At 43.2% G+C, this 17,350-nt stretch overlaps 1 protein-coding gene and 1 long non-coding RNA gene across 2 annotated transcripts in view; both read right to left on the bottom strand.

The window, feature by feature from the left end:
* kif26ab (kinesin family member 26Ab) overlaps positions 1-8,259 on the bottom strand; it is a 77,796-nt gene extending 69,537 nt beyond the window's left edge. Inside the window, exons 1-2 of the mRNA XM_033642847.2 lie at positions 8,052-8,259; positions 7,611-7,829 (exon numbers count right to left, since the gene is read on the bottom strand). Coding sequence (XP_033498738.1) covers positions 7,611-7,829; positions 8,052-8,114 — 282 coding nt within the window. The 5' untranslated portion in view covers positions 8,115-8,259. The remainder of the gene's footprint in view (positions 1-7,610; positions 7,830-8,051) is intronic.
* Positions 8,260-16,377: 8,118 nt separating this feature from the next.
* On the bottom strand, positions 16,378-17,049 carry LOC144467086 (uncharacterized). Its single transcript, XR_013493453.1, has 2 exons — positions 17,015-17,049; positions 16,378-16,885 (listed from the first exon to the last, which is right to left on the bottom strand). It is a non-coding gene; the product is annotated as an uncharacterized LOC144467086 (long non-coding RNA).
* Positions 17,050-17,350: the final 301 nt, after the last annotated feature.

Below are 17,350 nucleotides of genomic sequence, written 5' to 3'. Positions count from 1 at the left end.
CATTTTTTAAAAGTTTTACAAATATAAAACCTCCATGGATCAAAAAAACATAAGAGAAAGAGTCATGTTTGACCTTGTCTTCAGTGCCAGGTGTCTTGTATACAGTTTTACAGTGGTGACCACTGGGGAACAGCAGATTTTTTTCACTGCAATACCGCAAACGGCCACTGGAAAGAATTGGAAGCAAGGCTGAGCAGCTGTCTTCGGGGCCTGTATTTAACAGACAATCGTGAGGTATTAATCCTCTCCTCTAACTCTTGGCATGAAAATGTATTTTCCAAAATACCAGTACTATTTCTTTGTTAAGAGCACATCTCTTTGTCAATGCAACAGGCCACTTCAGGCCAACATTTACAGAGACTTAAGAAAAGCTAAGGTGCTCTACCAAGCGTGAAGCCTCATGGCCTGTGGTAGCTTATTGCTTTCACATCAGCTCATTATAAGGTAATTGTGCAGCTGGTCTCCCAAAGTCACATGCTTTGATTGAACGTCTTTACTGAATAGCTGTTGAGGATGATAGGTCCGACTTTACATATTTGACTTTAGTGAATGAGAAAGGCACTGCAGCCTTTACAATAACTAAAGGCAGCAGAGTAAATTCCCAGGTCTAAGCAGCTCTAAATAGCTCGTCTCACCTTGACAGGTAACTGAGGGAACATCTGGATGGCTCTCTGTAGACATTATAGTGGCATGCAGCCGCACCAGGAAGGACCAGATGGCCAGAGGAGGACACATTCAGGTAAACTCTGTGCATCTGTGTGTGTGTGTGTGTGTGTATGTGTGTGTGAGCTCACATGTGCACATGCCTGTGTATGTAGATTATATGTGTGTGTATGTGTGTGTGTTGGGCATCTGCTGAGGAGCCTCAGTCAGCTCCTGTTTCATCTTGCCTGCCGTGGATTTGCTCCTCTGAGCAGCTAGCAGCAGAGTGCAGACATAAGGAATGGCAGTTATTCCAGGTGGAGAATTCCTCATCCTCCTTTGACAGATTCCCTCACTATCCTCCTGATGAAAGGCGATGAGCATCCGCTATACTGCGGCTCACTTTCCATCCGGACCCATCAGCCCTCGCATCTGCGCACCCTGAACCCATTTCCTGCACTCTGCCTCACAGCAATTTACCCCTGCAATTGCAATAAGTAGGAGACTGGGCAGCAACAATTGGGGTCAATTCACTTTCAGCTCACCAAATTAAAGATGTAAAATGAAACTGCAGTAGACACAGTGAAGATGTGGCCTTCATTCCAGAGCTGCTTGAAGATTAGAAAAAAAGGTTTCTGGCCAGTGAAAGTCGGCTACTTTGAAAAGCAGGACCAGCTGTGAAAATCTGGAAGTAGGAAAGTGAATGAGAAACTCTTTACACTCCCTTAACTACTACTGACGGAGTTGTTCCACTGTCTACATTTAAAGCACGGCAGCTGCAGCTTCCAGGTGGAGAGAAAGGCTGGAAAATAAAGGAGATGAAAGAATTTTCTTTGAGGACAATTAAATTCCCTGCGTTATTTGAACCAAAAAGAGCCCTTTGTTCTATGCCACTGTATCCACTGTACTGTATGTAACACCTTACTGTACAGTAAGCACAGCCTCTTAGTGTTTGAAAACTCTTAATACTACTGACAACAGATATGTTAGTTTCATGCTCTACTAAATGATTTTTGACTCTACTTTGAGAAGTACAACCAAGTTTTTCTACAAAAGCCTTTTATTTCACTCAGAGGTCCAGTGTGTGGGATTTAGTGGCATGTAACAGTAAGGCTGTCCCCCTAAAAGCTTTGAATCATCAGTCGGAGACCCCCTCAGTTGATCGAGAGTCTTTAAGTCTTTGTTTTTCTCTTTGTCAGTCAGTGTGGTCAGGTAACAAAAATACAATGGTTCTTACTTTCAGGTGATCATAAACTAAACTGCCTATAGATGCCCCTAAATCCTACACAGTGGATCTTAAACAAAAGATGTCAAAATTCTCTAATGTTTAATTTTAAATGTAAAAATACAGCCTGGCAAACCTTTGACTTAAATACTTAACTGTCTAATGAAAGAATAAGTTATTAATATTATGACTCCAGCCAGACATTTGATGCCAGGTTTCAGTACCTCACAGTTTTCAACACTTAGTGCTACAGACACATTTTGGTTCAATACCCAGCCCTGACAGTAGGCACAAAAGAAGCAAACACAATGCATGCAAATGTGTGACATGAAGAGGTGTGTGACAGCTGAAAGAGTGAATGAAGCTGTGGAGACTTGAGGTAAAGTGGCAGTGAGCAGCTGCATACTGCTGAGGCTCACAGATACAGTGCAGCACGGTAGCGCCATGACTGATGTCTGTGGTGTCTGCACCACTTGACACCAGATTATTGCTCTGCAGTTTAATACAGCCACATGCCATAAAGCAGAAGTCACACTGCATGCAGGGATGAAGCGAGGGGACAGCTCAGCCCAGAGAGTCTCCTCTATTCTCCTGTCTCCTCTCTCATCTCCTCCCCAGCTCTCTGGAGTGCATGCACTGCTGAGCAGGCACACAGGCACACAACACACACATCACAGAGAGCCCCAGGGGCTCAGGTGCTTAGAGGTGAATAGAATAATATGGTCATGCTCTGTTTTAACTCGACGTTAGCTCAAGTTTCACAACCGGAGGGTTTTTTTCACAGTCTTTTTTCTCCATCCGTCTGCCAGTCACTCTGTCTTGTCATCTGCCCTCCTGCAGCGAACCTGGCAGTGTACAACTGTTCCAGCCCAGGTCGGCCCCCTGAAACCCTAAACCACCATAAAGAATGGGAGAACTGACGGAAAGGTCAGAGGTCAGTCAACAGAGGAGAGGTAACACTCCCCCCATGGAGTCGCCTGAGAAACAGTAGCCAGGTAGGCACCCATTCACCAGCACCCACTTCTTCTCTGTCTCATGAACTATTTCTTTTACACTACCTTGTAAAGACACACTCATCTATGTACAGTAACATTATCAACAAAGCAATTTTGCTGCAGGCTCCTTGGCCATAGCAACTGAACACTCTGTCCCATTTCTCCTTTGACAGCTATACAAATCCATGAGTGGGCAAACAGGCACAGAATGCAATAGAAAATGGCATGCAACACACACACATGGCTGTGTGGGATTAAGTGTTTACCTCACACAAAGTCAAACAAACACAGATCATAAAATGTCCCTGACTTTTTGGCTGGGAAATATTTTTTGCACAGCGTAGATGATTAATTTCCTTTCTTCAGTGCTTCGGGAAACAAAACGTGACTCGTTACATTGACATGGATTCACTAATAACTCTGCACGTAAAGTGGATCAAGGGTCAAATGAGGAACAAAGCAGAAACAAATCAAACATGAATCCAAATGCGATTCCCATAAATGCGAGTCCCATAATTTATGAATTCAACATGAAAAATCTGGCAAAAGGCCTCATGGTACAAATTAATTCCTGCAGCTATTCACAGTCACACTCGTACACACCATCCATAATAGACTTGGACACATTGTGCATACATCAGCAGAGCACAGTATTCATGATTAACAGGCGGTTGGTTCATTCTCTGTCACCAAGATTTAACTTCATTACACCTTCATCTCCATAGTGAATGCAGTTTGCCTACATCCAGAGGGCAAAGGTCATCGGAAAGGTAAAGCCTGGCTGCAACTGACCTCAACCTCCGACAGCTCAACCTAATCCAACTGTTCAAGCCCTCACAGCCCTGCAGGACGTTCTCTGTTAATCAGTCAGCATACTTGTGGAGCTCACAAGGTCCAAGACTGCTTGTATATTCATAGGCCTCAGTATTTATGAGCGGGTATTAACACTGCTGACTTTATCACTGACCTGCAGTCTCTGCAACATACCAAACCCCAGTGTGTCCGCTCTGGAACTCTGGCTTAAAAAAGAAAAAGACTTAATATATTTCCATGTTCCAACCTTTAGTTTTATCGGTAAAAATTCAGACATTATGGCCTTTGAGGGCAACAAGCACTTAGTATGCTCAGCTTAAATCCTGAAAGAGTAGTTTGACATTTTGGTAAATGTGCATATTCACTTTCTTGCATAGAGTTAGATGAGAAGCTTGATGTCTGGCAATAAATATGAAACTACAGCCAGCAGCTGTTTAGCTTAGCTTAGCATAAGGACTGGAACACATGGGGAAACAGCTAGCCTTGCAAGCTGCAGTGTTAATCCAGGAAGTGACTGCACCTGACCAAGAAATAGATCATTGTAACATCGCAATATGTCATTTTTTAATTATACAAATAAGATATAGTTTGCTACCTGCTGAGCTTTCAAGGTACTTTGGACAGAACAAGGCAACTGCAGGTGTTTCCTTTAAAGTTTAAAGTTGACTACAGTGTTTTACTTTTCACTTTTAAAGCTTTGAGCGGGCTAGCTCCAGCACATCTCATGACCTTTAACATCATTACTGTCCTACTAGAACACTGGGGTCATCTGATAAGTTGCTGCTTTCCATCCCAGAGAGTCATTGCAGGCATAAAAGTGAGCATACCTTTTTTTTGGCCGAAGTTGTGGAACTGCCTCCCTTTACGTGTTTAATCATCTCCCACCATCAAATGTTTTAAATGCAGCTTAAAACCCACTTGATTTCTCTGGCTTTCTGTGACTTTCAGATATGTCAGTATGCATTTTGTCATTGCCTTTGTGTTGTGTGGAAATTTTCAGTACTTCTTCCTTTTTTCTGTACAAAGCCGGCTGTTTTTAAACTGTGCTACATAAATAAACTGACTTGACTTGACAGTCTTTTTGGCTCCAACTCTCCCTGAATGTCATCTTTCTCAGGGATCAGCGAATACAATTAAGGTCAGCCTTTTCAAAAAACAGATATCAAGTGACAGAGCTTCTGTCCAAACTGTGACTGAGGGGCTTGAGCTGCTCCAGCCTGGCCACGGGTGAGGAATCATACTCCTTACAGGTCTCCAGGCTACTGGCTCTACACAAACTTTATCACCTATTGTTGACAATGACGCTGTCTTAACTTCCTCATGAGATTGGCATAAAAAAAACACTTTCCTGTCATTTAATCAGCACCACAGCTAAATGTGAAGTACCCTTGTCAGGTCAGAGACTTACAAAAAGCAGCTAGCATTTATGAGCAGAGCCTGGATCTAATCCAGAGCCTCTGATTACAGTAAGAAGCTAATTGGCTTCTTTGAAGCTGAGGTTTATGTGATCGTCGTTTTTCATATCATACCTCATCTAGCCACCGTGTCCAGCCACAATAAACACCGTCTGCAATTATTGAATCCAGACTGTCTGCTATTCACCACTGAAGTTAATCCTTACTGTAGGTTTTAATTATGCAAATTAAGTAGGTGAATTCCCTTGATTAGATCCAGTCTGGCGGTTGTCAGTGTCTCTGCTCTTTCTGCCCGTCCTTTTAGCAAAGGGCATTTTTTCCCAGGCATTTTTTTTTAATCATCTGCTGTCTGAATAACATAAAATGTGCCAAGACAGCTGAGACTTAAGGTTGGTAGCTCAAGGACATAATTCCAGCAAAGTTAATTTGGGGTTGAGGCCTTCAACACAATGTCATAAAATATTTATAATTAGAAAATCATTGCAAATTAAGTGTATGAGAGGGCAATGCAGTTGCATGCGCAGTTTAAATAGTTTCAAGAAGTTGTCAAACACAAGACCATGTGTGCTGTTGCTCTTTAAACGTAGCAGGCACTCAGAGGCAGGAAGCACAGAAATTTTTAATTGCTGCCAGTGGATGTGGACGCATAAAGAAATAATTTGTCATCCTGACTTTTCAAAAGCTAGCCAAGTGGTTTCTGCGCAAAACTTTTACAGTGTCGTTGACATTGTTCACCCATTCACCTCTGGGCTACAATGAGGAGAGAAAGGAGCTTTACTTCCCTATATTTGCAGGACATAGTGTAAGCAGGTTCCTCTAGACCCAAACAGGAAAACACAAAAGCTGTCTGGGAGGCTTCAGTGTGTGTGTGTGTGTGAACAGGGAACTTTCCCTCTAGTAGTTTTCATGCAGAAAAGCACATTCACTCTACCCAAACACTCTTCCTTGAATTTTTATCCACTCGCTACTATACTGTATTCAAACAATAAGTCTGCAGGCAGGGTGAGGGGGAGAGGGATGTCTGGGGACCAAGCCGACTTCCTCTTCGCAAAAAAACGGGACGGCAGGCGGATGGGGAGGGAGGGGGAGTGCGACCTCGGGTAAACAGTCTCTGCTCTCGTTTTTTTTCCCATGACAGCTGCAGACACAACACTGGCCGAACCCTAGCAGGTATCCCAGACACACCAAGAGGCCACCTGAGTCGCCCTATTGACCTTCTTCCCTTCATGGAGGAAGCAATTTGGAAGCGATCATCCATAACCGCATCCATCCTATGAGGCCCAACAGGTGGGCAGCTCAAACTCACAAAGACAATGGGTTTATTATCCCTCCATACCATAACCACGGTACAATAAAAGTACCCTGCCATCACTGTTTGCTACCCCAAAATTAAGGCCCCATTTAGCCATCAACAAGTGCAAACTAGGGGGGAAAGGGGCTGCCCCCATCTCTTTCTACAACACAGAGCACCTGGTGAAGGCCACAAAGCACTGCTGGAGGGTCCCACACTAAAAAGGGGAGGTCAGTTCCCATGGCAGATAATGGCAGTCAGGGGTAGGCTTAATGTGTTTACAGGGTGGACTTACCTGATACCTGAACATAGATCTGATATGCTCAGAACAAAGATTAGACCACACATGCAGATGTCTCAAACAGAGAGCCCAGGTGCTTCAAAAATGCCCCCTTGTCCCTTGTCTACCTGCTCCCGCATGAGCATCAGGCGCAGTGGGATTTGGGGTGAACCTTGAAGAGCTGTAATCCAATCCAACTTTTGGACTCTCTCTCTCTCTAAAACAGGACAACAAAGGGAGAACCGACCCGAGGGCAAACCCGGCCCGTCGCAACAACAGCAGTCTCTGGGCCTATATTTAACAGCGGTGGGAATTGTGGGAGCAGCCATACAGGAACACTTTCAATGCACAGCGAAGGTCGACTGGGACTTAACTTCCTCCTCAGTCTCCAACGTGAGCCGCTCGCTCATTTTCAACCCCACCGACCCCCCACACCCAACAGCAAAATAAAGAGATAAGCATTGTTTAGCCAAACAATGGGCCACTTTCAAAGGCTCAAAAGCTTCCATTTTCACATCCAAGGCCAGCATTTGAAGTCAAGCATGCAATAAACAACTTTACAAGTGGATGGTGAGAGCCTTCTTGGTACAATTATAAACCACAGAGAGGGTCGGATTTCATTGTCCATAGATACCAGCCTTAAGAGCAGGTGCAGATGGGCAGGAGAGGCCAAAAGACATCAGTAGTGCTACAGAAAGGTGACAGCAGCTCAGAGTGAGAGGCTGCTGCCAAAGCTGCGTTTGCAGTGAGTAAACAGTGAGTTTAATTAGCTCAAGTGGACTTTTTGAACCTATTTTGACTTTTATTTAACAAGAAAACTGTGAAATAACTTTGCAGCTCAGGAGGAGTCAGTATTGCAAACTATTAAGGTGTAAATATTTGCAAAACAGTTTGAATTTGAAAATTAAATTGACCTATAAGAGTGTGGGAAGAAAGATATTAAACCAACCTTAAGTGAGTTTTGGTCTGCCAGGGCAAGCGCCTGCTTCTTCAGCTCTGTGACTTTCTTTTGACATTGCTGGCAAAAGCCTCCCTTCTCCTCCGACTCGGGGATGGAAACGGAGCCGGCGCCCTCAGGGGGAGGCCGGCTACTGCACCGCGCGTCCTCCGCAGAGTGAAGTCTTTTCCTGGGGGTCACCGGAGAGTCTCCACTCGGACATCCCTCCACCTTCAGCATGAGGGGAGAAAAGTTTAATTAACTTCGATTGCAGGAATAAAAAAGGTCACACCTCCAGTGCGCTGGAGCGTGTGGGAGTGAAACTGTTTGTTTGTACCTTGACGACCCGTTTGAATACAGAGCACCTGTCCCAATGAGATGCAAGTTGTGCTGCTTTTATGTTCGGTGGAAATCCTGCTTTATACACTTAATGATGTGCAGTGAGACACTTACAGTGAACATGCGGTTGTTTGGGTCCCCTCCATCAGGATCTGAGCTGCCCCCAAATGAGCTCATTCTCCCAGATCACGGTTACACCTTCAGGTGAACGTCTTCAACTCAAAGGTTTTGCCGCTGAGAGACGCGGGGCAGAGCCATAGGCTAGACTGAAGACCTGACTGAGGGTTACCAGTCATCTGTCAGATTGTACTGGACCAGTGACTGCTGATCGGAGGCAACTGGTGAGTGTGTACGATAAGTTTGCAGCGGAGTAGTTTTGGGACAGGAGGGCACTGAGCGGTGCGCAGGAGGCGGTGTTACTCCTGGAATGGGAGGGCTGAGGAAAACTTTTCCTGCGCAGGGTTGGATGGGAGGGGAGGGATGGGGGGACTGTAAGACTCCTCAGAGCTGTTAGTAATCCATAGACCACTTTGAATTGTCTGTGTGGTGAACGATGATATATTAGCCTACTAATTTAACCCCATAAAACACACCCTCCGCCTCATTTCTTCTTGCTCTGAGGCTGGGAAAATCATCTTATTCCACACTGTCTAACAATACCACACACTGTACATGCTCTGTTCCCTGCTCTTCATTGGAGCCATATGGTGCTCACACTGAGAGAAGCATTCAAACTGCAGACTGCATGATTTTATGGTTTCATCACTCCATGACAGAAATATTGTAGATGTCTTAAGCATCATTTTATACACAATTTCCCCACATGTTAGGTATCTTTGCATGGGTGTAGATTTCGGGGAAAAAACAGGCGGCACGTCCCCCTCCAAATTTAGAACATGCGCATTTGTCCCTACCTATAAAAACATGAAATGGGTCATCCAGCTTCCTCCCACAGTCCAAAGACATGCAGGTTAGGTTAGCTGGTGACTCTAAATTGCCTGTAGGTGTGAATGTGAACATGAATGGTTGTCTGTCTCTATGTGTCAGCCCTGTGATAGTCTGGTGACCTATCCAGGGTGTACCTGCCTCTCGCCCAATGTCAGCTGGGATAGGCTCCAGCCCCTCCAAGACCCCTAACAGGATAAGTGGTTACAGAAAATGAATGAAGAGCAACTGCATTTTTTCTTGAGTTTTATGTCATAAAGACAGTCCTGGAGCACATCACTACCTTGATCTCCAAAGTGTGATCATGCAGGAAAATACATGTGTCACCCCAGTGTTGCAATGACACCAATGCCCTTGCATCTTTGGAAACTTTTGGATCTCTATGTGACTTTGAAGTCAAATTCTGTGGGTACTAATAAGGAGTGTATACCAGGCCTCAAGGGGTTAAACGGTGGGTACCTCTCCTCATGATCAAGGGCAACAAGTAGCCTACTACTATTCTTAGAAAGCTTATGAATGTACATCCCCTCCGAAAGGATCATAAAACTGACATCATTTCCATATTCTTCATTGGCGTAATTTCCCCATTATGCACATTTCCCCACAATAAAAGGTGGATACATTGACGGTGAGTAAACAGTCACGGTTCTTATATCACAACCAGTTAAACGTTGATGAACTGGTCTATCAGACCACCTTTAAGAGAGTAGTACATAACAGATCATTTCTGTTTCAGCAGTGTGGAGCTGCTCAGTTTCAGGAACTGTTGCCTCTCCTCCCAGGTGCCGCACAGGCTCTGTATGCTGTTGGTGTCTGGCGCCATCCTCTGGCAAAAATACAGAACAGCACCTCTCAAAACTGGAAGGGTGGAGGTACTGAGGTTAAATATTTAATTGGTAAACTTTTAATATTTCATGCGGGTGATGTAAGCGACAGTAGCCACATGCGCTGAGATGGTTTCTCTTTTTTTTCTGCCCTCAAACGACCTATTTAGGGAAACACACCATCTTTTGTCTTCAGGCTGTGCAACTCCAGACAATGTAAAGGGGTAAATTGAAAAGTATAAAGTACACAAAATATATTAACATGTATATAAATACATTCCCATTGTCATTTGAAGCCATTTTCATGTGGAGTTGCACATTTCTTGAGGCTACAGAAGGATTGTCTGAACGACGCGCAAAGATGTATGTTAGGAAATAGAAAACTAAGATCATGATCAGTCATTATTAATATTCACAGTCCAATAAGTCATCAACCACAGGCATGTTTATATCAGCTGGGTGTTCATTGACAGCAGTTTCTAATTTGATTACCCAATTTCTGTCAAACCTTTTGGCTATGCGCTTTGCGCCGAGCAACAATTTCAAAGGACAAAGTTCAGCCCTGGCAAATACACTTTTATTTGCAGCACAATTTAGTAAAAATGTTTGATAAGACCTTCTGATGATAAGTGAGATGCAAGGATGGAGTTTTGGGAGCGATAGAGGGGACTAAGGATGCTGCGAGGTGCTGCTCAAGGTCCTGAGTACTGGGCAGGAGCCGTCAGACGCACATCAGTTGTCCATCTCTTCACTGTTTCATATTTATTTTATAACATGTACCCGAGCATGAGATCATCATTTTTTGTCATCTGTGTTTCAGTCATCCCTTTAGGATACTCTTACCTTTGTTTTCCTCTTTAGCAGGTGACTTGTAAATCCAAATATGATGTCGGAGTCAACGAAGATTGTCCCCAGGTCTATGACGCTGGGGTTGGGCTTCCCAGCTCCGGGAGACCCCGATGAGTTTGGCAAAGCCATGCGTAGCCTAGAAAAAATCCCACTCCTCCACTCGGGAAACCTATTTGACTCGTATATCCATCTAATTCATTTCTCTCGTACCCTCCAAAAAGATCCACAAGGTTTTTTAATCCGGACATCCAGTGACTCACGGTGAGCGCTGCGTACACGTGTGCGTAAAATCACCTCTCAGATTTCCAGTGGTCCGAAAAGACAACAAAGCAGTACAATCCATCCGGCGTGCAAAATGATTCACATCCAGTCAAGCACTTTTTGAAGCCATCCCGAGGCTGGTCATGCCTGATCTCTGAGCGCTGCAGGTCTGAGAGCGGAGCAGCACCTTGTGCATGTGCTGCGCTCTGTTCTCCAGCCCCCCTCTCTCTATCTCTCACTCCCCTCTTCTCCTCCTCACTCACTCACTCACCCTATCTCTCTCTTTCTCTCAGTCCCTTCTGTCAGACAGTGATGACCTGCCCTTCCACCCAATTTGTTGGTGCGTCGTTGGTAGCCCCCACACGAAGATGTAAAACACTGGCCATAACCCCTAACGACAGATTCCCTATAATATTCTGATAATATTCATGTAGGGACTTACAGTGTGAGGTAATGACCTCATCACAGCTTGCTTTATGGTATTCCTTTCTCTTATAACAGGATACTGCACAGTAGGGTCATAGTGTTGCTTTATAGCATCATTTTTCACAAATAGGAGAGATTTCTTACTTACTATGATGATAAAGACCAACTGGAGGTATATATATATTTTTAAATTAGATCTGATTTGATTTTGATTGATTCTAATATACTTTATTGCAGGCTATATAAAAATCTAATCAGTCAAAACGGGCTTTGATATAATCAGCTTACACTGAATCAAACTCTTGTGTGACCTCTGAGCATCCAGCTTACTCATTTAAGGTACTTGTAGCTATTGATGATAAATAATGCATCTGATGTCTACAATATGTGACTGCCAATCAATATTCAATGAATAGCTTTCACCATTTCTGGCCGGCTGAGGCTAGTTATGCCACAGATTTAATAGCTGAGGCCAGTGGTGTGTGGCTGTGTGGATGTAATTAGGCTGACTGTGCAGTATTAAAGAAAATGTAAGTGTCTGTGCTTTTAATGGGGAAACTATCTAAAGTGGAATCCACAGAGCAGTCTGTCAGCTCAGGTTTTAATCGTGTGGATTTGAAGCAGTTTCTCTGGGAGCTACACAGCAGAGAGACAGACTGTAGTGATGATGTCATCCACATGGAGCTGCGCCACAGTGAAAGCAGTGAGACAGTATGACAGCAGCACTTGTGGTGATTATACTGAGATATGGGCATGTTTTCTGATTCACAGCTGGAAACTGCATTCAAATAAGACTCATTCTGATAGTGACATTCAAACAAAAACTGTATGACTCTGTGTGTAGTTCAGTGTTGTTGGATTAAAGGGATATTCTGTGTTTTCGTATTGTACTCTAATTTTGCTGGAGAATTCCAAAGAGAGAGAGATTTAAAAAAAAAAAAAAAAGGTCAAAATCAAGGCCGAGATATCCTGACCTTTAGTTCCTAGTGGGTCCAGCTCCAAAAGCACTGGATCATACATTTCCCATAATGCACTACACCATCCCTGCTCAGTAAATGCCCACATATCCTCCTGAGACCCTGTGTCCTCATATTAGGACATCACATTTTGGGTTTACTTAACCTTAAACTTCATTCTCCTTAATTTAAATCTGTTGTCCTTGTTCATGGACACTTTTTGTGCCATCTAGTGCATGGTTGTAAGAGCACAACACACTAATCCATGTAAAAACAAGATGGTAGCCATCTCTGCCAAGTCAGTCTGCGGTTGATCCTGACACAAAAGTGGACAAGGTCCAAAACCTGATCACAATTAATGGTTGTAACTTGTTTATTTATGATTAATACTGCTTGTAGTTTGATATGGCAACAAATTTAACTAATTTTAGCAACAGTAACAAGATAAGACACTGTTAATTAGGGAGTACTCGTTTGAAGACATTGGGACTTAATTATTGTCTCATTTGAGGACACTGGGATTTAATTGTTGACAATGTTTAGATTTTTATACTTTTCAAGGCCCACTGATCCCGGATAGCTCGGGTCTCAGAAGGATATTTCAAACTCCATGCCCTCAGTTTGTAACATCAGCTTTCTGTTAAAAAATGTATTGGTTAGATAATGATATCACCATGACATCATTTGGATTACAAAGCTGCTTCCAAAGCTGCAGAAAACATACAACTGTTTTCATAGGTTGACTGTCAGAAGCTTAATTATACCAGTAAGCTGATCTTGACGGGTGAAATTCAGTAGGTGGAGTCATAGGTGCGTTACTGAACAGGTCTGCCTGGCCCAGGCCCAGGTGGCCCCTAAGCCAGAGTCTCTGCGTGAAGTTGTTGTTATTAACTTTGCATTACTTGTCAAAGGGCTTAGTCACCATATCAGTAAAAGAGCCCAAAAAGTCCTAAAAAGCTTAAATATTCACTGTGAAGATGTTACAAGAAAACAAACCCCATCATGAGTGACTGTTTCTATCCCCTCTGTTTAGACTTCCAGTACTCTGTGTAACATGGACCCTTCTACTCTGTGGGGAGAAACAACTGTATGTTGTACCCTCCCTGCCAGGGTGGGTGTGGGGGGCCTTTTTCATCTGCAAACCCAGGAACCCATTGTGTCATAATCCGTCCATGGGTGGAGAGTCGCTTCAACTGAAATGACACAGTAGCAATAGCTTCAGGGAAGATGTATTTAGAGTGGGTTTTCCCTTTAATCATTTGATAGCCTGGATTTAGCCCAGTGACGCTTAACTTGCAGCCCGTGGGCCAAATCTGGCCCGCAATAGGGTGGCGGATGGCCTGCCAACCACTTTGTAATTCACACTGAAAATAAACTGATTCACACTGGGATTTTTAAAATGTAAATAAGGTGGTAGAGTGCATACAAACATAAAAGGTACCAGGGATATTATTATTCCCCCCACACAAAAGAGGTCTGGGCTAGGCTCCAAATGTCCTCAGATTCTAGGAATGCCCCTGCCCACACCTGTGATTTGCTTTGCCTCTTAGGAAAGATATTAGAATGATAATAATGATCATAACTGGCCCCTGGTCTCCTGTCACTTTGGGTATCTGTTGGTTCAAAGGCTGAGTCCAGATGGATGTCAAAAAAAGTTTTATCTAAACTTTTATTTATGTACTTGACTGTTTCTAAGGGTCAGTGTGACAGAGAGAAAAGTTTGTGGGTGCTTTTACAAGTTTGTATTTGTCAGCAGGTCAGAGATGATTAAAAGAATTATAGACTCTCACATTACAATGATGCTTTGACAGCTGAGCAGAGGGGGTGAATAATAAATAATCTAGGCATGAATAAATTATTTTTGATCCCACAAACACCAAACAATCCACGCGACTCATCACCCCCTCATCTCACTCACACACAGGAGACACACTTTTTGTGAGGGGGGGGGGGGGGGGGGGGGGGTTGGTTGTCAGCAGACCGATAATTACAATCCATAGTAAAGATGATTTACCACGTCCGTCACCTAGCCCTCCCCACCGGAGGAGGTCTGGGTCTTCCTCGGCCGCTGATGAAATTCCGGGGACAGGATCCCCCTGGGACTGCCTGTGCTGCTACATCTGCTGCTGCCCTTGCGCATTACGCACAGGGGGAATCGCTGTGGGCATCTCATTAAAGCTTCTCTTATGTCTTATCCCCTCGCCTGTGAGACCTCTGCAGCTCCTCCCGGTGAACGGACAGGCTTTGTGAGAAACGTTTAGCAAATATTGATAGTTCTTGGCGCATGGAGGAGATCAAAGAGAAGAGGAGAAGGGGCTGTCTAAAAGGAGAGGGGGGAATAATCGGTGCACAGTGCTTTCATGAATCATTTATGTAGTATAAAGTAGCCTATACCTTGGGAAAAGGCATTTGGATTTTCTGGTGTCAGATTTTGAGTCTTGAGGTCTAGTTTTCCCATCAACTAGTCCTGAAAATAAAAGATCTGAATGCAGAGGTGTGTGTGTTTGGAATTTAATGAAGGCATTTACAGTCTGACTGAGTCTACATTTGGATTAAAAAGTGGTTTAATCAGTGTAACAGAGAACAAAAGTCTAGGAAAGTTAAAGGTTAAAAGCAGAAATAGGTGACTCTTATCCAGCGATGGAATATAACTATGGTATGTACTTTTTCTGAAGTACTGCACTTATGTACAAATTGGAGGTACTTTTACTTTACTTGAGAAACATATATTGTACTTTTACTGCACTAAATCTGTCTGACAGCTATAGTAACTATATTTATTTTCAGATTACAATTTTCCCATACCTTCTTTGTCTGTGTCTGTGTGGAATGTAACTAAATAGATTTACTCATGTACTGCACCTAAGAATTATTGTGAGGCAGGGGCGTAAATATAGACAGTGCAGCTAGTGCGATTGCACTGGGGCCCATGGGGTTGAGGGGCCCGACTGCCACCTGGAATACAGTAATATGTATGATAATGTGTCCAATATCAAGTATCTGCAAGTGGATGTAACGTAAAAGCAGCAGTGAAACACACTGTTGCTAAAATATATATATACACCTAAAACTATGTGTGTGTGTGTGTGTGTGCTTCATAACTTGTAACTAGGGCATAATAGGGCCCCTCATAATAGCGTGCACTGGGGCCCATTGTCACTACCTTACGCCACTGTTGTGAGGTGCTTGTTTACTTGAGTATTTCAGTTCTTGCTGCTTTAGACTTTTTACTCCACTGCATTTATTTTACATTAGTTACTAGTTACTTACTAGTTACTTTGATTCAGATCATCAATGCAAGTATAATCAACTTAAAAATTATGAAGTATATTGTGGATACAGATAAAACTTAATTGATCCCTCGCTGAAATTCACAAGCTTCCGAGTTGTGTATAACGTAAACTGTTACCGGCTGCAAAACAAACACTAATTTATCAATATCTAAAACTCAAAAAAAGATCTGAATACTTCCTCCACTGCTGCCTCCTGTCCAGTGAAAACAGTTTATCTCTAAATTTGGTGACTTTGAATTTGAGAGAGTCTGATGAAATGTTCCTTTATGTGTTGAGAAAATTCTTATACTTTTCAAGTGAAATAAACTCTTTAAAACCTCTCTTGAATCCGCTGAAAAATGCACAAAGCTGAAAACAGGGCTGTTTTTCTATCACCCTGAAAAGTTGACTTTTCAGAGATAAGTGGTTCTCACAGGACAGCCACGCTGCAAACATATGATGGTCTGATGGAATATGATGCATTGCTGTAAATGAAACTACCCAACAGCATTTAAATAAGTTAAAATTAGAGCAACCTTAAATGTCAGCAGTAAAATGCAATATACACATTATTGCAGCAGTAATATTAATCCAAAAATATCATATATAATAGTAAAACATTGACCATTTTCTGTACAGTGCTTAAAGTTAATTACTTGTAGTGGAGTATTTTCACAGTGTGGTATTTCTACTTTTTCTTGAGTAAAAAAAAGTACTTCTTCCACCACTGTTCACATCTGATTACCTACATTGGCCAAAAAAATAGGCATTATCCTTCTCTAGTCCTGGAAACGAGGTGACAGAGGACACTGTGACATATTTACCACAGCAGCAGTGAGTTTCAGTACTCTGGAGATCGACCCTCCCCACAGACTCTCGGCCCATCATCCCACACGGACTCAACAGAGACAAATGATTCTTTATTGACTTGTTTTAATCAGTACCTCTGAATAGTGGCAACAGTAAAGCAGCAAAAAGACGGCTGTTACTGCAGCAGCAGAGCTGTTAAAAAATTTGCATGTGTGCCAGCAGAATGAAAATTACTGAAGCCTGATGATTTTTACAGCCCCCCACAGCTCCTGGACTGCAGTTGGCGTGGAAACACAAGGGGGCACAGTGAGAGTGAAAGACAGAGGGCGGCATTAAGGAAACTGAGAAGCAAAAGGAAATCACAGTTGTTCTAAAAATCACTAAAAAAAAAAAAAAAAAAAGTCAGGCCTTGAGAGACGTAGTCCTCATTAAAGATCCATTCAAAGGCAGCATTTTCCCAAGCTGGCAGCATTTGTCTGACTGGTCAAGTGGTCCTAAACATTTCACAATTTTCTCAAAGAACTGTTGAACTGTTGAGAACCACTTAATCAGAGGGACCTCACGCTTCTTCAGGGAAAAGTCTGTCCTTCAAACTGTTGAGTCCACTAGTGAAAGAAAAAAAAGACAGCAGCTAGAGTTAGTTTCCTGAAACCGTGTGTTGTGTCACTGCAGCAGATTTCAGACCCTACATGTTACAGAAGAAACTACTAACTGCTTCATGTAAGAGTGCTTACCTGGTGAAGGTTCTTGCGGTGGTGTTTCCTCGGTGTCATCCCAGTCCAGACTGAGTGACTGCAGAGTTAAGAGCTCTTTATATAGTGTTTTTGGGCTTGGTTCATACAAGTCTCTCATTCAGGCAGGAATGAGGCCCATGCTGGTCTGACCGGCTGAGCTGGGTTCCACCAGCAAGGAGCACGACGGGGCAGCCGCCCTCAAGACAGAGATAGCAAATACCAGCCACTGCAGGCTGATAAGTCACGTGGACGTATGGAATTTTTATGTCATCTTTGTCTCCTGAGTCTGTCTCATTTCTGGTGGATTTATCTCCCAGTCAGACAATGACAGCTCAC

The sequence above is a fragment of the Epinephelus lanceolatus genome, chromosome 15 (genome assembly GCF_041903045.1).
Source record: "Epinephelus lanceolatus isolate andai-2023 chromosome 15, ASM4190304v1, whole genome shotgun sequence".
NCBI classification, from domain to species: Eukaryota; Metazoa; Chordata; class Actinopteri; order Perciformes; family Serranidae; genus Epinephelus; species Epinephelus lanceolatus.
This window is presented reverse-complemented; position numbering and strand designations above follow the sequence as displayed.